At 46.7% G+C, this 24186-nt stretch overlaps 1 protein-coding gene and 1 pseudogene across 1 annotated transcript; both read right to left on the bottom strand.

Annotated features, from left to right (window-relative positions):
- Window positions 1-10317: 10317 nt before the first annotated feature.
- Izumo1r (IZUMO1 receptor, JUNO) lies at window positions 10318-12415 on the bottom strand. The gene is given in 4 exon segments (XM_076925896.1): window positions 10318-10616; window positions 10726-10864; window positions 11487-11675; window positions 12278-12415. Coding segments are annotated over 4 exon segments (765 nt in total).
- Window positions 12416-20457: 8042 nt separating this feature from the next.
- On the bottom strand, window positions 20458-23639 carry LOC143439519 (importin subunit alpha-1 pseudogene; annotated as a pseudogene).
- Window positions 23640-24186: the final 547 nt, after the last annotated feature.

The following is a 24186-nucleotide window of genomic DNA, read 5'->3' as shown; positions in this document are numbered from 1 at the left end:
GTTGATATTTTGCAGACAGAGGTTAATTTACATAAATCTGCTTCTGAGCACAACTGGCTCTGCAAAATAGGAAAGAGTGCTGTCCCCTTCTCTACTCACCTCTCAGGCCACCGAGTGACTTTTGCAGAGCAAGTGGTTCACATTCTACCCAAGGCCAGACAGCTCTTACTGCTGTTATGTAATTACCTTGCTTTGTTACTTTCCTTGTTCTCTCTTACTGTATGGACCTCCAGAGAGGAAATCATTTGCCTGACAGGTTGTCTATGAGTCAGGGATTACTAGAAGAGCAAAGAGGTTATTTTATGGTTAAGGAACCATAGAAAATTATGGAAGGAAGAATGGTCCTTCCCGCAGCATTGAGAGTCCACCATAGAGATCCAGAAGGGATTAATGTCTGGGCTAGAGTGTCAGTCACACCCTTACTTATAGCACCAGCAAGGAAGAAATCCAAGAAGACAGAAAGCAGAGCTCTCTTGCAGCACCTGTGGCTGGAGAACCAAGGACATAAAGACATGAGGTCCTTTCTTCTAAGCTGCCTGACTAATATCTATCATTATTATGATGACTATAGAACCTGGTGAACCTTCATTCATTCAGAGTCCCTGAACCCGAAGATTAGCTAAACCACATTTTGATTTCTGACCCAGAGAAGATGTGTAATGATGAAGGCCTTAAGTCACTAACGGTTGCTGATACTTTTGTTACCTAGTGTTATCTATTGTTTCACTGTGTTCGGCCCCGCCTCCCATCCCTGGCAAACCACAAGAAATCTGCAGCAACCTAACAGGAAGCTGAGCACAGCTCTGTACTTCCAGTCCCAGGCTGATGATGACTCGGTCAGTGATGTTGGCTTTCTTACTCTTTGTTCTCATTCAGCCCCCCACCCAGTGAGCCCGGTCAATCACAGAAGACACTCCACAGTTCATCACCCAGCAAACTCCAATCTGAGCATGCTAACGTGGTCCCCACAGCTTCTTCTTTAAATGATGAGTCTTTCCACCTCTACCTGACTCTGCATCTCTGCCAATTGGCATGGAATGCTGGCTGGTGGCCTCGTCATGGCAACATCTGAGCAAACAGCCTGCTTGCTGTTATTCCCCCCTGGGCTTGGGGATGTCTTTAGTTTCTCCCCACAGAGTTGGGTAGTTGGTCATTTTAGAAGGACAGAGTTTTCATAGGGAGAAGGGAAGGGGGCTGAGGAATAAGGTAACCTGTCCTTTTCTGATGAACCCTGAATTCTCAAAAGAGAAACATGGGTTCAGAGTGAAACTGTGACACTGTCCTTTGCCAGGCGGTGACAGGCGGTGACAGGCGGTGACAGACACACTAAGCTGTAAGCAGAGTGCTGTCTGTGACCACCTTTCTAAGAAACAGTCCCAGAGGAGAAATTAACATCTCCAATTGCTCATAGAGACATGGATGGCTCGGCTCCTGGGGGGGTGAAGTGTGTTCTACCACAGATGCTGCTGGCATCGTGGGCAGCTTAGAGTGGAGCCTTACTCCCTCTGTCATTTCCTCCCAGCATTCTGCTCTCTCAAGGTTCCTGCTCCCATCAAATTTCCTAGCAGAGCCACATGTGGTAAAGCCAGTCGTCAAGCCATATGTGACAAGCATAACCCCACAATGCTCAACCAGGGCATGAGAGAGGGGTTACCCTAAGGGAGGCTCAGGCAGGGGCATCAGTGCTTAGGGAGAGAAGACTATAAAGAGGTTGGCATACACTCAAGGTCTGGAAAATAAGCTTCATTCTGTTCCACAGACAAACCAGATCAGTGGCCGATTCATTAACAAATATCTCTCACCTCCCATCTGGTGTGACTTCGGGGTGTGTATCTGTTACTGTTCTGTTGCTGGGACAAAATGTCTGATAAAAGCAAGTTAAGGAGGGAGGGTTCATGTTAGCTCATGATTCAAGGGTGCAATCATGGCGGGGAAGGTGTGGGGCACGAGTGAGGTGCTTGGTCACATGGGGGTTCCCTTCAGACTTCCTGGGTAGCAGAAACATGAACCACAAGGGGACAAGAATGAAACCCAAATTAGGTACTGGGACTGGGCCAAATCTTTGAGAGTCCGACACCAGTTTTTTGGTTTTGTTTTGGTTTTGCCATATTTAAGCACAGCACAATTCTGGAAGAAAGTTTCCTGATAGGTTACCTCAGTCCCACGAGTACAGCAAAGCTTAAGACATGTTTACAATGAAGCTCTTTACAAAGTAGGTATGGCTTCTTTCATAAAGATGGGTTCTGTTGACTCAGAAACAGTGCCCGTGATAAAGGGCTATGAAGATATCACAGAAGGCACTCAGGCTGTTGCAAAATACGAGTGCCATCTCCCATAGGGTTAGGTTCTATGGCCTAGAAGCAATACTCAAGATTTAGGAGGAAAAGGTCAGAGGTGAACATAGTATTCTGGGGGATATGGGTAGAGCCTGGCTCAACAGAGGGCAAAGAATTACCAGGTTGTAAACTACAGTTTACCCCAAGCATTCCAGGAGAACAGCTAAATAGCTTCTCCTTTTGGAGAGAGAAGTAGCATGTTTATGTCTTCCTGGCTTCTTTGGTGTTTATCTGCGGGCACAAGGACCTTTTGCCTTCTGCATGGTCACATCACACCACAGTCAGGAAGAGGAGAGTTGACTGCGACTCCATTTCTCCTTTTTATTCTTTAGTCTGGGACCACACCTTGGATGGTGACGTCGACGTTCAGGGTGGCTCATAGGCGTGCCCAGAGGTGTGTCTCTTGGGTGATTCTAGATACTGTCAAGTTGATAGTAACCATCACAGGGAGTAAAGACCGACTTAGTTCTCCATCAGCACCCAGGGGAGGCAAGAAGACAGGGATAAGGTGTTTAGCAGAGTCCATTTACCTGGCTGACACAGTGACTTCATCGTAGACAAGATGGTGAGGAGGGTGTGTTCTCGGGACAGTGGTCTCGTTGAAGAGGAAGTGGCATGGTGCCCCCCTTCTTCCTGATATGCTATTAGCATTATTTGTGGGATAAAAAGAGGAGCACCTGCCCCTTATTGCACGGGCCGGTGGCTCTGACCTGTGCATTGTCTGGTTAACTTGTCCCCTTATCACCTCCTGTCCTCTCTGCAGTCTTGACAGAAGTATTCTGGATGGTGAGCCATTTTCTAAAGCAGAAGGTGCACAGAGCGGCAGAAATGCTAAGCTTGAAAGTCCTCAATATGGAGTAGACTCCCCACAAAATGTGGCTCAGGATGCAGAATCCAAGACACGGTGTGGGAAGAAATGGCTTCCACCTTTCCTTAGCAGTGCTGTGAGATTGTTGGTGAAGCTCAGTGGTGTGGAAGATGCCTCTTGCTGTTAGCGTTTTGAGAGCAGACAGGAGAGAGGCACTGTGGACGACTTCTTTCCCACATCTTTGTAGTAGGGACCCACAATCTGTCACCAGCGTCTCTATACTCCACTTGACTTCCTGTTCCTCATGTCTCTCCACTGAAAGAACTCAGAGAAAATGTAGAAGACAAGGCAACTCTGTTGCAGATTAGAGCAGACTTCCAAGGGGGGGGAGAGTGAACAGTAGCCGAAGAGACTACTGTCTCATGGCTTTCCTGAAGGGCTTTGTCCCAGTGGTTGACAGTCTAGATTGAGTCTTACATAAAGAAACAATATATCTTGTTCTTTTGAACAAAGTCTCCTGCTAGCAGGCATGTCCAACCTGTACCTCATGGGCCTCATGTACCCAGAGACAGTTAGGAATGTGGTCCAACACAAACTCTTAAACTTACTTAAAACACTATGATGTTTATTAGTCTTTTAGTTTGTAACCTGATGGAGTGGCTTTTTAAAAATCGTTTGTTTTTATTTTTAACTATGCGTAGATGTATGTAGTTTTGCACATGTGAGTACAGTACCCGAGACAGCCAGAAGAAGGCATTGCTGGAAGTTGCCTGAGGTGATGCTGGGAACCAAACACAGGTACTCTGCCTGAGTGTGAACTTTGTAGGTGACAGTGTTGTGGAATGTTGAGACAAGAGGTTAGCCTCAGCTGTGTGCAGGGCTCCTGGGGACAGCTTTAGAGAGTGTTCCATTAGTGACTTTTAGGGCCATTCAGTGTGTCACACCTCTTTCTAGGGCCAGAGATATGACTCAAGATTCATTACCCTGACTAGCAATTATGATTTTTTTTTCCTGCTCCATTCCTTTGAGCATAAGGGTGTGATCCACTCCAGGACCCTCCAAGCCTGCTCACATCTAACCAACCACCGGACACGCCCACTTTCTTTCCAGTTGGTCAGATTCAGCGTTTCGGCGTCCGGAGCTCTGCCTGATAACAATTCATGTTGCATAGTCTTTGCTATTGAAAGAGAGCTGATTAAAATTGTTACACTAAAAACAGACATGTTGGGAAATAACCTGAGCTTCCCCGAGCTGGAAAAATGGATTTTGAACTTAGAGATTACTTACTAATGAATTAGTGAACCCATTGCACCCCATGACTTCCTGTGCTGTTGTGATATTCTGAGGGGTTGGAGGGAAGGAGGTTCCACAGGGGATCAGCTGAACCAAGCTATTTGAGCAATGAGCCCCTTCAGAGCCCCGGCTTCCTGCAGCTTTTTGCTATAGCACAGAATTCTAGCTTAGGAAAAATTGTTCCTTCCTCCCAGAGCTCACCAGTGAATGGAAATAACCACAGCCTGCTAAGTACTAGCTCTTCCTGCATGAAGCAGTCAGAGGGCCTGAGCCCATCAGCTTCTCAATGAGCATCTGTTCCAGAATCCTCTGACACAGCCTTCATTGCTGTGGGCAGATGCAGAGCTCAGAGGGGCTGCAATAATGCAAGCTTTTTAACTTTTCTGTTCTTGATGCCAATTTTTAGGATCTGTATAATGTGTTCTTACCCTGAAAAGAATCCTCTCGGGTTTTTGGTTCTCTAGAAAGTTTATCTTCCCATATGGCTGAGGAAAGATAAGCAGTCCGGGATGTGAACTTGGGAAGCTAGCCACGAGGAGCAGCTGCCCAGACCCTACAGTGTGGCCAGAAAGCCCCTGAGGTCCCAGAGGTTTGAGCATCTAATCTCAGCAGATGGCCAAAGCTTGGTGCTAATTGAGCCAGCAGTTTATATCTGAAGCAGTTCATCATGAGCCTGTATTTAAATAGCTTCTGTCTTTGTCTCCATAGAAGAAGCATGATAACCCCACTACCCTGCGCTCAGCCTTGGACTCTTCTGCCTGTCTTCCGTTCCCTTGTTTCGTCTCTACTAGGACTCCTCATCTGCCCCAAGAACACACCCCAGAAAAGTAAATCATTTCTCCAGGTGTCTTTACTATATCTATTTCCTCTATATTGGCTCCTCTTCTCCCTCCCAGAGACTCTTGTGCTCCCTTTTCTAAAAGATATCTTATCCATAGTTTTTTTTTGTTTGTTTTTTGTTTTTTGAGACAGGGTTTCTCTGTGTAGCCCTGGCTGTCTTGGAACTCACTCTGTATACAAGGCTGGCCTCGAACTGAAAAAACTCAAAGGGGGATTCACACTCAAGTCTCAGGACGGCGCCCACCCGAAAACTCATGAGAGACCAGCTTGCTGCAAACACATAAGGCAGTTTAATATCAGAGCTCTGGGCCAGCCCATATCTCCATATCTCACATAGGAGATAGAGGGACTGATTCTGAGGCTCACAGGATTAGGACTTTTTATGAAGTGGGAGATTTTTACGTGGGTATACATGATTGGTTGTTTTACATCAGCTGACTGTACCGGTCGATGAGGCAGAGGGCAGTTCCTGCAGGTGGAAGCTTATCTGAGATAGTATAGTATCGAGTTAAACTTAAATTGCAGTTTCTTGGACCTTGAGAAGACCTCAAGGGGGGAGGGAGGGTTTGGAGGAACACCAGATGGCCCATTACTCATTTGGACATATCTCTGTTCTTCTAAGGATGTCCTTGTATACTTTTTAACTTCCATGGTCAGTCAGTTCTTTGGATGATTTAACAGGCCTTTGTCTTGTAACTCCACATTTTCTGTAACTAATTAACTGGGCCCAAACCTGCTGACAGGCATTTTTTAACTATTTAGGTTAGGGAAAAGGAATCACAGGGCCCTGCTATTTTATTAGTTTTTTTGTGGGACCCATAAAATTTTCTTTCAGAACTCAGAAATCCACCTGCCTCTATCTCCCAAGTGCTGGGATTAAAGGCGTGGGCCACCACTGCCCAGCCTATAGTTCTTGAAGTTTCTTTTTTTATTGTTTTCTTACATTGTTACACTTATTTTTATTAAATTTTATTGCCAATTTTCAAGGACAGGAATCCTGTCTCCTTCCTCAATAAGCCATTTAAGGAGACAAGCTGTAGTGAAAAAGAGATGTACTCAATGTGCCTATGTTGGAAGAAGGGCAGAGGGGTCTAGTAATGCCTCTGGACCAAGTCCACCCTTGGAGTCCTGACTTGAAGTCTAGGTTTAAACAGAAAGCAAGAAGCATGCATAACCACAAAGCCACGTTCAAGGAGTCCCACCCATACTTGTCTCAGCTGCAGTCCTCCCTGGAGGTGGTTTGCTAAGTTGTCAGAACCATGTGACATCTCTTTCCAGGAAACAGCCTCCTCTGGCTGGTTCCAGGCTCCAGCCTGTTCCTTCTCCCAGATTGATATTCCTAGGGAAATTTCATCTTATCGAGTAGTCTGAAAGACAAAGATAGGTAAGTGTTTCTTTAGAATTTCTTCATTCCTGACACACATGTAGCAAGAACTAGAAAAGTAGCTGTAAGCTTCCGTAGTTTTGAGTGAGTTGTGTGGATGGGTGATGAACACATGTATGTGGGTATGTATGAGAAAATATGGAGGCCAGAAAAGGGTTCTGGATTCTGAGCTAGGACCAAAGGGGCATGTAGGGCTCCTGGCTTGTTATGTAGGTGATAGAATGTGAACTCTGGTCGCAACAATTGTGCAAAGAGTGCTCTTGACCACTGGGTCATCTCTCCAGCCCTACCCTAGTTTTTAAATCTACGATTCCAAATTGGACCAAGTGGTTAAAAAAAATTATTCTACCCAGTCATATGGGACCCAAACTACCTCATTTCCAGCATCCCCTGCCAATAGCACAGATGTCAGGGCAGACTGAAAGCCTTCTTTCTCTGCCTTTCTGCCTTTGATTCTCTGCCAAAAAGCAAGCTGTAATAGCTGCAGCCTTCGTACATAGCATATCCTGAATAATTGGCTTTTCCTGGGACTCATTTGAGTGGCCTTTGTTTACCGCCACATTCTTATTAAGCAAAGTCGTCCAGTGGACAGCCCCATCTCATATCTAGAACTTTCCAGCAACATATAGACAAGCATTCATGAAACCAAACCAGCTACACAAAATGCAGCCAGTCCTCATTCTTAAATGTAGACAGACAGACAAAGTCACTAGACTTGGAAAACCAGCTGTGCACAGAAAACATCAGAAACAGAACAGAGCAACCTTGGGGGATGTGCATCTTTCAGAGACTAGGGACAGGCTTTTGAAAAAAAAATTTAATTAGATCTTCAGTGAGACTTAAGAAGACATTACAGCCACAAAACCCAGAGCAGCAGGCTGTGAAAAACAAGGGACTAGGAAACATCTCCTGGAAATAATTAAAAATGGATTGCTGAAATTAAAAAGATTGGAAGATGAATTCAAGAAACTATCAGAACACAGTGTAGAGAGTCTGTATAGCAGAAGAGAAAAACCAGGTTAAGACTTAACGTTGTGTGGATAAATGGCTAGGGGTGGATACCTCTCAGCCATGGTCGTGGAGTAGAAGGCGGTGCTGGCTGGAGCTATGAGCTGCGTGTCAGAAGTCCTTGGGCCCATGTGTGTTAGTGCTTACCAAAACAATCTGAGACTCAACAGTTCTCTTTTATAAAACCTCCCACGTATCTGTCCCAAAGTGAAAAGGGGCAGGAATCGGTCTCTAGCCACATGAGGTCTCCCAGCTTTACCAGGCTCAGGTGTATCCTTGCTTCCTTATTGACTACAGTTCTGCCTCATTCCACTGCGGGCCAGGCTGTACAGTGCAAACACTGGAGATGGGGGGTTAGCTGGGGATGGGGGGTCAGCTGGGGATGAAAATCAGCTGGAGCTAGGGGGATCAGGGGCAATGGGGGTTCAGCTCGAGATGGGGGTTGGTTGTAGCTGGGATGAGAAGTTAGCTTGAGATGGGAGTTGCCTAAGACTGGGTGTGTAGGCTAAGGTTGTGGAGTCAGGTGGAGCTTTGGGGTCTGCTGAAGCTGGGAGTTAGATTTTGCTGGCTTTGAACACATTTTGGCCATGTTCTAGTCTGAAAAGGCATCAGGGCTTTCAGGAGACTCAACTGAAACATCTGTCATGCCGCATACTTACTCAGAGCCCTTCCTGAACATCCAGTGCTTGATGGATTCTGACGAGTTAACAGAACTAACCCTGTTTTCTTCATCTCAGTTTTTAACTCTCCTTTGGTGAGTTTTACACTTATAACTGAAAACATATTAAGATCATTAAGCTCTTGACTGTAAGAGCAAGACACCCTCAGATTTCCCAAGGTCCTCCATTCTGACGAGAAAGATGGGGGCGGGAGTATTCCTGTATTATTATATGTTGGCTAGCTTCAAACTTACAGCAATCCTTCTGCCTCAGACTCCATGGTATGTGTCACCATGTCTAGCTTCCTGTAGGTAATTTTGAAGGTGTATGTATTGGTTCATTTATAAACCATGGGCAGCTGTTCTTTGTGGTCTCTGTGCCTCAATGGGCTTTGAGAACATTCTTTTTCTGCTCACTGAAACTCAATGCTTGTTTCTGTGAGACTCTCTCAGGACCCATGGAGCTGGCCCCAATTCTAGATATCCAATACACAAGTTTGTCCCCATTATTGCTGACCACTGTCCCCTACTCCAGATTCTGAGCTCCACACTCGGTTTTACAATTTTAGCACTCTTCTGGGGACACATCTGTTTCATGAATAAGCAAGTACAAGAAGAATACATGCTGGGTTTATTGGTGAACAGAGTTTGTGTCGAGCAAGAATCGGCATTCTTGAGAAAGTTCCTGTCACAAAATATGTGGCAGGAAAGTCACCATGTTGCATTGGGGAGGGGTCACCTTCTGGTCTGGAAGGTTTCTAGCACAGAGATCAGTACTATGAATGTACTCATAGGAAATACTTGAAGTCACTGGCTCTTCTGTGCTTCTGTCTCATGCAGTTGGATATGACTCCCTCTGGGATCTAGCAAGTGGGACCCCTGGATTTCCCTCCTTACTTTGTTTGTAAATTAAATCATCTTGTCCAACACCTCATTCCTCTCAGTGGGAAAGAAAAAAAAAATCAAAGCAGTTGTACATGAAGATCAAAAGAATTGTCAGGAGTTACAAGGCAAATGGGAAGGCCTTGGAGGTTTCGCTGGGCGGTAAAGCGTGTCTAAGACTCTAGGTTCAGTCCTCAACATGGGGGGTGGGGGGTGGGGTGGGGGGTGGGGTGGGGGTAGCAATATCAGAAAGTAGAAAAACCAGCTTAAAAGTCAAGGGTCCAAAATTCAAGACTAGCACATCATGACTGTGAAGTAAAAGGAAGAGGAGCCTGGGGTATGGGTCAGTTGTTAGGGTGCTTGCCTAGCATGCTAGCTCCCTGGCACAGCCTGAAAACCAGGGGTGGTGGCATATATGTATAACTCCAGCAACTGGAAGGCAGAGGTAAGAAGGTGAGAAGTTTAAGGTCGTCTTTGAGTTCCAGGGCTAACCTGGGATACATGAGAGTCTTTCTCAAGAAAAGAGAAGGGGAGTAAAGAAGGGAAGGGATACACACACACACACACACACACACACACACACACAGAGAGAGAGAGAGAGAGAGAGAGAGAGAGAGAGAGAGAGAGAGAGAGAGAGAGAGAGAAAGAGAGAGAGAGATTCCAAACAGCCAATAAATATTAACAATTCTCATACCCCTTAGTAATCAAGGAAGTTAAAATCTTGATGACGACAAGGCAGCTCTCTCTTGATGCATCTTGGGCTGGTGACTATGGTACTATACCAGAATGACACATGGAGAGCAAAGTTTCCTGGCCGTTTATTGAAGGTACCACGATAGGACAGGTCGCTTGGCTGTCACAACATTGTCTCTGTCACAAAAGAGATGGCTGTGGACAGAAGAAGAGCCAGAGTCCTACAGCAGTGCCCATTCCTAAAGGCAGGAGAAATGAGGCACCTTAGACTGCTGGGTACCAGCTGCCATCCAGACCAGTGGAGATGGAGCCTGGAGTGGAGTGGAGTGGAGGGGACCCTGAGCAGCATGGGAAATTCAGAGCCTGCCCCCAACATGAGTATCCTGAGGAAGGAGAGGGCCATGGCCCAGAAGGATCAGGAAATGTGGGTAAGAGAGGGAGGGGGCTCAGGACGGAGCAGCAGGTGCAGAGAGAAGGCTTCGAGGCTGTAAGAGAGCCGCCTGGCTGAGGCAGAGCTGGCGAAATGGAGGGCCACTTCCGTGTTGGGGTTGCCATGGGTGGGCTCAAACCACTTCTGCAGACACCACCCACTATTCCTGTGTTCAGGACTGGCCTTGAATGTGTTGTTCTAGATCTTCTCACACAGGTCATCACAGGTGGGGAAGTAGTATCAGAAAGGGAGACAGGGTGCATGGACTGAGCGGTGGTTCTTCCCTGTGGGGATGGAGAATGGGCTCCTAACTTCCCATTGTCCCTTCCCTTCTGAGCCCCATGCATCCTCACCCAGGCTGAGGACCCACAAGGACCCAGTTAGTCCACTCACCCGGACTCCAGTCCCAGCTGTTGAGCCAGTTGGATTTACGAGTGAGAGATGAGCGGCAGGCTTTCCACCATCCCTCACAATCTTCCTGGCACAGTGGCATGTCCCAAACCCGCTGCTCTTCCTGCCTGTTTGGGACCACCTGGGTGCAGGAAGAGAGGGGCAGATTTTAATTCTTTACAGTGTCTGTAAATATTATTTCTTCTCTCTGTGTGCATGTGTTTCCATTCTGTAAATGCAGGTGACTATGTGTACGTGTGCACGACCGCACGCACCCGTGCCTCTGCAGAGCCCAGAGAACAACCTCTAGTGTTGTCCTTCGGGCACCATCCACATTGGTTTAGATTCTTTCGTTGGCCTAGAGCTGACCAAGCAGGCTAGGCTGGCTGGCTAGCAAGCTCTAGGGACTCACCTGTCTCTGCCTCTGCAGTGCTGGGATTACAGCTGCACACCTCCACAGCTGGCTTTTTTTTTTTATGAGGCTTGAACTCAGGTCCTCATGCTTCTTTGATAAGCACTTTATTGACTGAGCCAACTTTCAGCCCTAGGTCTTGGTATCATTATCACCACCACCACCACCACCACCACCATCATCATCATCATCATCACCACCACCATCATCAGATAAATGATAATCCCTCTTCATCCCTGTCTCTGCTCCTATCCCTAGAGGGACATCACTCCTGTTCCTACTTTCCTCCTGTAGATGCCAGCCTAAAAGTGAATGGAAGGGTGTTGCATGGGTCTGCCTCCCGTCTTCTCACTGGCTGGATCCAAGGCCCCAGGCTGGGGGAACAGTCATGGAAGCAGAGGGCCTGGATGAAGTGCTTTTGACAGTCCAGGGTCAACAGTCCACAGCACACTATGCTGAAGTTCAAGACCCAGGGCCCATTAAGGTGGGCTTCCCAGCTTGTGGAGTGTGTGCAGCAGGCATTGTCCTTCCAGGGTATGCACTGAGGTGGGGGCAGAAACAACAGGCAGTGGGTAAGAGGCTAGGGTTGAGTGTCTTGGGCAGAAGGATATCAGGAGAGGGGACATGTGAGAACCCCTGTAGAGGAAGGACTCTAGCATCTGAAGAGTAGGGTGCACCTGACCACTGAGCTCCCGCCCTTCTGTCTTCCTGCCACAAAATACAGCTTCTGGTGTCAGCCCCCCCCCCCCGGGGGGGTGGCAATAAATCCAGGAAAGCAAATAGAAAGAAGATTCAGGAAGCTGGGTCATTATCATGGGTGGGAGGGGCTTGTAGTTGGAATGCTCCTTCTCCTTCAGCCTTTAGGAGATGGACAAGGAGACAAATTTAGGCCTGTCTCATCAGCCCATGTTGGCAGGAAGGCTTGTTCTGACTCATGGTTAAATAACATAGCCACCACATAACAGTACCACCGCTGTTTCCCACATGGCCAGAGCACCTCAGCAGCAAAACCCTAGATGGATCCCAAACTAAGGAACTGAATGATCAGGGGTGATGGGGTGCAGGGACCACCTTGCCTGTATTCCTTCTCCAATAATGTCTAAGAAGCTTCCTCAGCCTCTGGGCCAGCTCTGCTCTCTGAACCGCCCCATAAAGCTTGTCTTCTGGGCCAGGCTCTTGCTTGTGGCGCTTGGAATTCATGCAGACGTTGAACAGCTTGTCCCTCACCAAGGTGGGCAGGGCTGTCCACAACCCCAAGAGGATCTGCCACCATTGTGCCATGACCTGCTGCAGAGAGGAGCCCATGATAGAGAGAACAAATATTCTCAAAGACAAAGAAGGTAAGACCCACCCCACTCCTGCCGACCATCAGGCATTGAAGAGGGAGTGGGGGCTCCAGGGTTCCCTTAGGTTGCGGAAGCACTCTGGCTGCTCCTAGAACCTTCTGTGTAGAGCAGCATCACAGAATGTAGAATAAGACTTGGATCTGACACCCTACTACAAACCATTGTAAAAAAAAAAAAAAAAAAAAAAAATGTAGAAACCAAACTGAGCAACAGGGGGAAAGAGGAGAAAAAGAAGACGAAAAAATCAATCAACAAACAACAACAAAACAACAAAAAATAGCAGCTCTGAAGAGGAGAGCAGGTGGGGATGGTTCCAAGTTGTTCACTCAGATGAAGACTTGCTAGCTCAGGAATATATGGACTGGGAGTTTAGAAGTTTGGTCCCAGCCCACAGCCAGCCTCTTGGCCAAGTAACCAATTCCCAGTAAGCATATTCTCCTTATGGCCAAAGGACCTGGTGGGGTGGGGTGGCCAAGGCCAGCTTTATCTATCAAGTGCCAACCCTAATTCTATTCCCTAAGAAGGGTCCACACCAGGCCCAGGGCTCCCAGAGTGGCTCATCCTTGTCCCTTCAACCAACAAGCTTTCGTTAGCTCATTTCAACTACAGTCTATCTCAGAGACACCCTACGTGTCAGGCTGTAATAGACAATGCTAAGACCCCTGCTGGCTTCTCAGGGCCGGGAGCACATTCAGGCATGAGCAGCTGAGGAAACCTCAACCTTTAAGCCCTTACCCTGGCACAAAACATGGAGGCTGGCTTGTACCTTAGTGTTTGCCGATACATTTCCAGTTCTCTTCGGGTTGTACTGGCAATGGGTAGGGGGTGGAGAGGTTGGACAGAGAGACACCAACACACCCCTCCCTGGTCCCCTTTGCTAGAGCAAGGGCACACCCTGCTTCAGGAAGGCTTCAGTCTGTCTTCACTGCCAGGACTTCATGGCTCCCATGTCTCCTAGGCCTGCTGGGAGCCTGCCCTACACACAGGCAGTTTAGCTTGAGTAGTCTACCTCAGGATGTCTGAGATGGAGATTAGAGACCCAGCCTCTACTGTGGGACCCACCCTGAATTTTAAACCTAAGGCTGTTCTCCCACAGAGCCAGCTTGCACAAAGTTTGCACAAAGAATAACTATTCTCAAAAACCAGGAAGGGAAGATGAAGAGAGGAAAGATACCAGCCCTCTCAGCGTTGTCTTCAGACATACGTTCAAGACAGGGCCCTCCGCTTGCTTGCTTGCTCTTCCTGGCCCCGAGAGGTAAGCAGGCTGACAGAGCTCCACCCACTGGCCTTTTATCACCCTTCAGCTTCTATGAGCACAGAAAGCAGGGAGTACCCAGGACCAGAGCAGCCTCCATGCCTTCAAGAGAGAGAAAGAGAAGCAAGAACTTGCGGTGCCGGTGCCAGAGATTCCTGCAGTGGGTGGTAACTCAGCACCACTTCTAACCTGTGAGAATTTGGGAATAACTTAGATTCTATCCCTGTGTTGCTCTGTAATGGGAGCTGTTGGCAGGGACTGTCGGGAAAGAGAGATCATGAAAATGTCATGCATGGCACAGGGATGTCTTAACGGTTCGTTCATCTTTTGTTCTCGGAAGCTCTCTTCCTCTCCAGTATTCCACGGGTCCCTTCCTCTGCTCAGGCCCCTGGGGCCCTAACAGCATCCTCCCACAGCATCCGGAGCCAGCTCAGCAGCACACAGGTGCACAGACAGGCAGCTTGGAGAGCCAAGGATTTAAGCAACAATCAAAGCTGAAACAAAAGCCGCCCCTCAGCACCAGCAGGGGCAACCTGTATTTGCACCCGGTGCCTGGTCTGACCACTTTTCCAAAGGTTCCATTGGAGGCGATGCCCGTAACTTCGCTTGTCTTTTATGTTCTGTCTCCAAAGAAGAAGTATCCCAAATCACTGAAATCGCATACAAAAAAGATAGTAAATAAATAAAACACTCCTTGCGTTTTCCGCCGAGGAAGACAGAATACAGCACACGATGTTCAGCTGCCAGTCAATGTACAAAGCATATTAATCATGTGCAGGGAAGATGGCAGTTTCCACACGTGGGTACAGAGCACTGAACATCCACGGGATTAGTCATAGGGCTGGAAGCTACTGCACCGGTATACAGTCTGGCTTACTGCCTGCAAGAATCCCCCAAATGAGCACTCTCTTTCAGATGTAGAGGAAACTGAGAAGTTGATAGAACTGGAGTCCGACAGGCTTGTTTGACTCCGTATTTAATGCTTATGGACCATGTGAGGGGGATACCAGGACTGAGGGGTAGGAACTGTCCAGATCTTTAAAAAGAAGTTAAACGTCACAGTCAGACTGTGTGTGATGGGGTGGGGAGTTGGGGGCACATGTGCTGGCTTTTGGGAGGGGGGGAAGGGGGCACAGCAGTGATGGCTACCAGCCCAACTTCCATGCACTGTCTTCAACAGAGCTGAGACTCCCTTCCTGAAGTCAGACGCCAAATGGCACGTCCGCCTCGAGGATGTCTCTTTGTATCAGTGTCCTTAGGGACAGCAGAGGCAGGTGCTCACGGCTCTTCTGTACAGACACCTAGGGAGCAACAAGTCTCGACAAGTAATCGATTTGGAATTGAACATTAAGTTTAAAATGACCGAGGCTGTGGCAAGAGGGAGAATCCAGAAATGAGTCACACAAGTCATCACTGGAATGGAAAAATGTCCTCCACAAGGAGGGAGAGGGACATGGAGGACCGTGTTAGCCACCTCCAGGACAAAGCTGTAGGAAATGAGACAAAATTGCAGCCAGCATGGATGCAGGTGGAGCGGGGGAGGGCAATTGCAGAGGCTGCCTTTCAGAGAGCCTCCAGGCCAGACATCTGTCCCTGGAGAAGCAGTGTGAGGCCCTCGAGCAGAGCTCATTTTGCCTTATTGTGTCCGAGTGTTCCAGAAAAATGTGTTTTCTCACTGAAGGCTGCTAAATCAGGGCTGGCTGTGGATGGAGCCACTCGAAGCAGCTGAAAACAACAGATTAAAAACCAGAGGAAGAGGTACAGCCAGTTTAAGGCAGTGAGTGGAGTGACCTGAAGTCACGGGGATGCTGGATGGTGATGACTGTCCCGTCTTCCCACCGTTTGGGTTATCAGGTCACTCAAAGCAGTGCGTTTGCTAGGATGTCCCAGGGTCTCTGAAGTCAGATGCCAGTGGCAAGGTCCGGTAGGAACTAAGGTCTCTTATTCTGAAGCATCCTCTTTATCCCCCTGAATAATTAAAGCTCCTTTTCAAGTTTGTAGCTCCTGGCAGAGGGGCCCCATGCCTCTCACTCTTGGTTTGTTCATGGTGAGGTGTTGTTGACTTAACCTCCTGTTTCTTCCTGCAGCTGGGGTTATGCTCAGATACTCCAACCTGGCTCCCTGGTTCCCTTCACAGCAATACCCACGTCAAGATGGTAAAAGTCCCCAGGGCGTTACTATAAAATCTTCCAAATATAGGGATTGTATACGTTCCTTTTTCCGTTTATGAGGGAGGGTGTTAGTCTGAGGCAACTGTCCATCTCTTTCTTGAGGGATCTGTCCCATGAGCATCTCAAAGAGGGAAATCATGTATTTCCAAGTAATTCAGGCACATCCTTAGCCAGAGTCCAGTATCTGCCACTTCAGAATGATCCTTTAAAAACATAAAAGTGGTTGCCAGACATTCACTTTTAAAATCTTCGTATACATTAAGGTAGGTGTTTATGGTTTGTGGGCTCCCTTTTTAATAATTTTTTAAAGACCTATGTACATTGCTGTTTCGTATGTCTGTTTGAGGGTGTCCGATCTTCTGGAACAAGGGTTATAGACCGTTGTGAGCAGCCACATGGATGCTGGGAATTGAACCCAGGTCCTCTGGAAGAACAGCCTTAACCACTCTTAACCACTGACTCATGTCTCCAGTTCCTCATGGGCCCTATTTAATCTAGTCTCCATTTATTTCTCTATTCTAATCCGCGGTCCATTTTTTTTCTTATTTTGAATTTGTTGTTGGTCTGTGTGTGTGACGTGGATACGGTGGGCATTTGTGCCACAGGGTGTGTATCCAGGTCAGTGGACAACTTTACAAAATCGCTTCTCTCCTTTCACCTTCCCTTGGTTTCACAGACTGAACTCAGCTCCGTTCTTTTGCCTGTACTACAGAGCGTTTGACTCTTCTAACTCTGTAACAGCCCTGCCCCCAAAAGGTGGCTCCTTGGCAGGGCTCACTCTCTCCCAGCCCCCTCAGCCTCAGCCTCAGCCTCAGCCTCAGCCTCAGCCTCAGCCTCAGCCTCAGCCTCAGCCTCAGCCTCAGCCTCAGCCTCAGCCTCAGCCTCAGCCTCAGCCTCAGCCTCAGCTACTGAGTCCTACACAGTTCTGGTTCCCAGAAGGGACTGCTTGCCCCTGCCCACCAGGCAGGAAGCTCCATGCTCTCTGTGGTTGGGGAGATGCTGTCTTGGGTCTGATGTCTCTGCTATAGCTTTGTTTCCAGAGCTGCCGTCTGCCCCATGAGCACCTGTCAGTCCCTCCAGCCTCCCTTCTGTACACCATTCAGACAGACACAAGCCTGAGCCAGAGTGGACAGTCCCGGATGACCTGCCTTTAGAGAGCAACAACACTGACCCACACAGCTCCCTGGTTTACTATGACCAAGTCCATCCCTCTTCTACTCTCTCCCTTCTTTCCCATCGGCCTCCTCTCAGACATCCTGCTCCCATCTTTTGAAGTTATCTCCTGTCTTCTCTCATTCTGTTTCTTTTTTTTTTTTCTTATTTAATTCAAACCATGAGAGAACTGATTTTGAAAGGACAACATAAACCCCATTTGAATCCATTTAAGGACCAGGCCTGATTTCAAAAAGAAGGCCATCTCCAGGATGGCACCATCTCCAGGAACAGACCATAAAATCCAGAACAAGATCATAAAAACCTCCTCCCAAAGAACAGCCTGGGGGTCACCAAAAGAATGGGAAAACATCTTATCCCAGGATGGACCATCTGTGCTGGGCAGTCCTATCTCATCCTATGCTTAAACATTCATGACATAGGATGCAGACCACTGACCACCTGTGAACCCCTAGCACCTACCAATGAAATTTTAGATTACCTAATCCATCTAGATAGTTCCCCTGGTTCTCTAAAAGAAGGTCTGTTGCTTGTTTTTGTCTGGGGTCACCATTTCAAAAATGGTTGACCCCCTGCAGGCTGGTTGTTTCTGCAGAATAAACACTCTTTGTCTTCGCTTGTTGTCTAAGTCTGGGTCTTCCTTCTGCGATTTCCAGACCATTACAATTACTTAAAAACAAACATTTACTTAAAAAACAAACATGTTTTGCAGTACCAAGGATTGAGTTGGGAGCCTGGCAGCACCCTCTTTTCTTTGTCCTTCTTGCTTCTCTGCTCTCTCTTCCTCCCCTTCCTTCTCTGCTCCCGTTCTTGTCTCTCCCTCACCGCTCTGATTCATCACAACTGCGCTCTCACTCATCATCCTCCCCTTTTCTCTCCCCTCGTCCTCTCCCCCCCAACCCACACACCCAGTTTCCCTCTGGCAATTTTCCTCTCTCGCCCCCACAAGCTCATTCTCTGATGGCGCTGAGATTTCTGGGTGTCAATGCAGGGCCTCTCATCACCACTTGAAAAAGCCTGCTTTTTAGGTCTAATCACAAAACGGAAATGAGTGTGAAGCCTACCAGGGACTGGAGAGCGTCCAAGCACAAGGACAACAGATAGAAAACATCAAAGTTCTAATGGAAAGACCGGCTGAAAATTAGACACATGGATTGTCTCTTCCTTCCATTCGCAGCCAGCTATGCTAGTTCCCCACAGAGTATGACAGTAAGGTTTATCCAGCGTTGCAGGATTCAGGAGCCTACCCCTGCATCCTACCCTCTGACCCCACATCCCTCACATGCCCGTAGACCATTTTTCTTTCTTAGCCATGCTTCTAAAGCCCTGTGTCTGTTTACCATGGCTCCTCTCTCAGGGCCTCTCAGATTCTTCCTACCATCCCATGTGATCTACTCTTGTTGAAATTGCCAGCCACCTCCATGTGTTAGATCCAATGGGCAAGGCCTGAGAGCACACTTGGTCTCTCTGTAGCTTTTGACTAAGGTAATCCCCCTGCCTCCATCTGATTCTTGGGCTCTCCATTCTCCTTGTCTTCTGCCCACATCTCAGTGTTTTGTTCCTTGAGTAACTCTATCTCTCCCATGAGCCAGCTCTTGAGCCCTGTCCCAGGGCCTCTTCCTTTGTCTCTGGGCCTCTGACCTGCAGCATGGCTTCCTTGATTGTTTGTATGTGGGTCCCTAAAGACCATTGTCCATTCCTGACCTCCAGTGACTTTTATCCCAGCTTCTCACACCCAGTTCCCTCTCTGTTCTGCTTTCTCCTGCTAATTAATGGGACCCCTTCCCTCTAGTCCCCTGGGCCAGAACTCTGTTGTTACCATAGACTCCTCTCCTTCTCCCATTGTATGCAAGTGCTTTAACATACATACAAGGCTCTTTGTGGTCTAGCCACTGGTTACTATGGAAACCTCCCCTTCCTTCCCATCTTCATCCTATGTTCTTATCATGCTGCTGTCTGAATGAACCACCGTTCTCTGCCTTTGCACCTGCAGGGCTCTCTGTCTGGAAGACCCAACCCTGCTTCTTCACCAGATGTTTGCCCTGCAGGGCTCCGTTCTGATGCCATTCTCTTCAGACAAAGGCCTGCCTTTGTCCTTCCCTGGTGCAGACCTCCTCCATGGCCACCCCGACATTCAGAACTTTGTTTTAACATTGTATTTGTTATGTAATAGTGTGTTTTCAGCATATTTACAATGCTATTCTTCACTCTGAATCCCTTGACAGGGAGAACTTTGTCCTGTCCTTCTGTTCCCAGCCTCTAGCATAGTTTGTGCTACATAGAAGGGCCTTTAAATGTTTGAACAAATGAATTAATGCTACATGCTCGGTGTGACAGTCCACAGGGCTTCAGCCCTAGTCTGCAGCCAGTGTTCTTTCCACATAGGTTAATTTTCAGCAAAGGTTCTGTTCTTGTCACTCTAGTATACTCAAAACTAAAGTGTCTTTGGACAAGGCATTAACCCATCAGCGGCACTTTTGAAACATTGTTCCAAGTTTCATCCTTGAGCCTTTCCCCAAAGACCTTCAAACATTCCTAAACCTGTGAAGTTATACTGGGAGGATTTTCAGTGACTGCAACATTTACAGCCCTGTTTAGACTTGTCCTCCCAGAGCCTAACTCTTAGCACCCCCAACCCTCTCTCTACTCACCCTCCCCAGGGACATGGTGATAGCTTTAGGACCAAAGCCACAACTGTGTCCTTATGTTGTCAGAATGAAGGCTCCCACACTCTAACTCAGTGGACTGTCTTCAATGCCCGCAGCCCCGCCTTGCTTCCATTGCATTGAGTCTTCACTCCTGTGATTCGCTTTCAGGTGGGAAATTCCACCCTCATCCTGGATGTACCCACAACAATCTTTTCAGTTGATTCCTCATTGCCAGGATTCAATTGGAGAGACCCACATCCGAGTTAGAAGTCCCTCCTGGAATTCCTGTGGCACACAATTGTTACTGTTATCATGAACCTACCTACCACACTGCTCTTGCATAGGCACAGATGGACAGGTTCCCCTCGAGGCTCTGGTCTCCTGGGCAGTAGACGGCCTGCCTAGCAGCTTCACATGTGGGAACACAGTGGGTATTTCTCAACTGAACCAGAGATTATTTTTGTTTTGTTTTCTTTTTAAAGAAGAATGGAACTTAATCTTTATTTACAGGACATGACAGGGTATGAAATTCCACATAGAAATAAACTCACAGGACAGCCTCAGAGAGTATGTACAGTTTATAACTGTTCAAGTATAGCTTCTTTTGTAAAAAGTGCTACAATAACAAACCACATTCAAAAAGAGTTCTTAGTAGAGATACAGTAAGACAAATGAATGAGAACACAGAATGGCACAGCACATAGCTGACGACTTTGTGCCTTGGCTGACGTTAGAAGTTAAAGGTCCCGGGAGCTCCATCCTGAACTTGGAGGGTGAAACCTTCAGAGGTAGTTTCTGACACCACCTTTTGATCTTCCTCTTCCTCCACTGAGAAGTACTTTTCAATTAAGTTTAATGAGGCCTTGTATACAGACTCGTTTTCATGACACTGTAGTGCCTCAATTTTATTCAAGCCTCCACACTCTTCAATCATTATACTGAGTTTTTCTGTTTCACCTAGTTTCTCAGCAGCCTGAAAGATATTTGAAATTGTACCAAGAATAACCTTAATAATCTTGGTATCTTTTGCACTCAAGAGGTTCATCAAAGGTTCTATTATCCCACAGTGAATGAGATACACAATTTGTTCAACAGTTTCACCACTGTATAGTTGGTTATAGCCCACACAGCCTCCTTCTGTGTCTTAACGTCTGCCTTAGAGAAGACACCAACAAGAAATGGGACTAGGCCATGATTCCCAACTTGCTGTATCTGGTCCTGGTGTCCAGCTGTAATGTTCAACATTGTCCACATGGCCTCCTTCTGAATATTAGTTTTAGGGTTTGCTAGTAGGCTGGGAAAGACTGCAAGTGTTCCTGCATCTATCACCTCCTGAGTCTATTCATTTGTTCCAGTAACAATATTCCCTATGGCTCTCAGTGTGGGACTCACAATGGGCAATTCTATAGCTCCCAGAAGCTTCACAAGTTGGGGAACAACTCCCTTCTTCACAACCATCTCAATGTGCTCATTTAGACCATCAGTCAGGTAGGAAATAGCCCAGCATGAATCTGCTAATACTTCTGGATCGTTGTGGTGCAAGAGAAGAACTAAAGTAGGAAGAATCTGCTCAACAGCATCGGGGGCGGGGAGCAGTGCAAGATTCTTGTTTTGACAAAGGTTTGAGAGTGTCCAGGTATGATCACATAAGTAACCACATGCCAAGGATAACAGATCAGGAACTTCAAGAAGTGCCAACAGTGGGTCAATTGCACCATGTTTGATAACTAAGTCTCGGAAAACTGAACCATCACCTGCAATGTTTCCAAGAGCCCATACAGCTTGCTCGCTGATGTGGGCATGGGGAGATGCCAAGAGAGAAATAAATGCTGGGATAGCACCTCTGTCTACCACAGCTTTGGTCTCTCCAGATGTATGTTGGTGAGCGCCCAAGCAGATCCAAACTGGATGGGACTACAATCAGTTTTGCCCAAGAAGGACACACATTTTGGGACCAAACCAGCCTGGATGATATTGTCTAGAGGAGGCTGTTTCTCTCTAGAAAGCAGTATTGGAGCAGCTTGAGTAACTTGGAGCTGGCTTTCCAAATTGTTACTGTTTATGCCTTTAACAATGTCCTCAACAGACGAACTTACAGTACCCTGATTGTTTCGGTTTTCCTATAGGGAGAATTAGCGTCATCAGTAAATGAGCTGACATTTCTTCTTTTCAGCATCTGGTCATCCTTTTAAGCTTTCCTAAGCCCCACATTAACTTCTATTCTGCAGCTGGTGAATTAGCATTCTCCTTGGTGGACATGGTTGCAGGAACAAGAAGGAAAGCTGCACAGCTGGCTCAGACTTCCACAAAAGTCCGTGCGGGGCTCTCAAGCTTCGGGGCGGTGGCTGTTGAAACCTCCACTACCCCTCAGCCCTCAGACTTTGTCAAGAAATTATTTTTGTACAAAAGATCCTATGATTCTTTTTTTTTTAAACCAAGAAGCTATCAGCAAAAATTCTCAGAAAGTCAAATTTTTTTATTTGGCAACAGAAAGTGGTGTGTGTGTGTGTGTGTGTGTGTGTGTGTGTGTGTGTGTGTGTTGAGAACCTGTAGACTTCATGCTTTTTGTTTTAAGTGCTTTTCTGTCTGTCCTGCCCTCTCAGCATACCATGAACCCCATCCCTGGAAGGACCTCTCAGGTTCATCTTCTTGACAGTTCATCAAATGCAACCTGTGCCTCATTTTTTTTTTCTCTTAGGCACATACCTGATTTTAAGTTTGAAAAATGAAGTTAGTTTGTATTTCATGGGTAAGAAAAAGCAAATAAATAACCTTTTATTTGTTTTATTCTTTTTAAAAGGATTTATTTATTTTATGTATAGGAGTTCACTGTAGCTGTCTTCAGACACACCAGAAGAGGGCAGTGGATTCCATTACAGATGGTTGTGAGCCACCATGTGGTTGCTAGGAATTGAACTCAAGACCTCTGGAAGAACAGTCAGTGCTCTAAACCACTAAGCCATCTCTCCAGCCCTTGTTTTATTCTTTATGTCTCTGCTGCTATGGCTGGGAAATTTCACAATGTATTTTGTATAGTTTAAAGGAATAAAACGGTAAAGAATAATCGCTAAATGTGCATTCATTTGTTTGTTTGTGTGTTTGTTGTGTGTATGCACCTGCACACATGCCACAGCCTGAGTGTGGAAGTCAGGGGACACCTTGCAGGGAGTTGGTTCTTGCTTTCCATCATGTAGCTTCCAGGGATTGAACTCAGCTCATCAGGTTTGGTGGGAAGCAAAGATGATGGATGGCCGGAGATGAACTCCCCCAGAGACTGTGGATAAATGACCCTGTAGTGTGATTATTAAATAGTTTCCATTCCTAGAACAATGATCCTCAGTCCTGCAGTGGCCTCTTTTAAAACCCGAAACTCTTGAACAGCTTTTTTGTTTTTATGAGACTTACAGTGCCATGAAATATGGATGGTAATGAATATTCAACGACTCCAGTTTACAGAGCTAGACTTTTCACTTGCTGAGTGGCCCCTTATATCTGAGTTGAGAATTTTGTGTTTCTGCTCACGCCAGTGGGATGTCTGGTTCCCAAGGATACTGGGCATAGAGGATGCACTGAGTCATCTCGCTGAACTGTTCTTGAAGACAAAGCATGGCACGTATCTGTAGCTATGTGGGAAGTCTTTCACCTTTCAAATTCCCAGGCACGATGGTCTATTTTTGAGTCTGGAATTTGTTTGATGAAATCATCTCTACAAATGGGTGAATATGTCTTTTAGAAGGAGTAAGGCTGTGGTTGTCCAAAGACCTTTGCCTTACCCAAGTCAGGCACAAAGGGAAGATGACCGAGATGTCTCAAATGCCTATCTGTCCAATTCTATACCAAACCTTCGACATATCTCATGCCCTTGCCCATCTGCTTGCTGGAGGTAAAGATGAGGTCATACGTGAACGACATGTGATATGTACAACCTAGTATTGATTAGAAGCATGATTGATGGATGGATGGGCATGTAAACCCTGCACAGGGATCATAAGCCTATTTTATAAATGGCCTTGGAGAGGTGAAATAAGTTTATTAGTTTTGTGTCCTTATCAAACTTTAGTAAAAGCAACTCTCTGTTATCATAGTGTTTAATCTATGAGATGTCAGAGGAAATGGTGACTGCCACTCAAACGTTTGTGCCTCTTTCCCAGGAAGGGGTCAGCATATTTCGAGATGTATACCTGGTAACTATGTCATGCTAACTGAAAATATTTTGTGTTTATTTTTATTTGGATATTAAGTATGGCCTAAGGAGAAGTAGACTCTGATAATTTATGATTCTATTTGTCTAGACTTTTGTTCCATTTTAAAATAAAATAGTATTGTAGATATTACAGTGAGACATTTTGTGTGTTGTTAAATCACGGACGATGGAATGACTATTTGGTCCAAATCTATCTGTAAAATTCATGCTCTCCAAATTTTGCATTAAGTGAGGCAGAGCAAAGTGCATTGGGCT

The sequence above is a fragment of the Arvicanthis niloticus genome, chromosome 27 (assembly GCF_011762505.2).
Source record: "Arvicanthis niloticus isolate mArvNil1 chromosome 27, mArvNil1.pat.X, whole genome shotgun sequence".
Classification (NCBI taxonomy): Eukaryota; Metazoa; Chordata; class Mammalia; order Rodentia; family Muridae; genus Arvicanthis; species Arvicanthis niloticus.
Note: the sequence above shows the minus strand (reverse complement) of the source record. Positions and strands in the feature narration are given on the sequence as shown.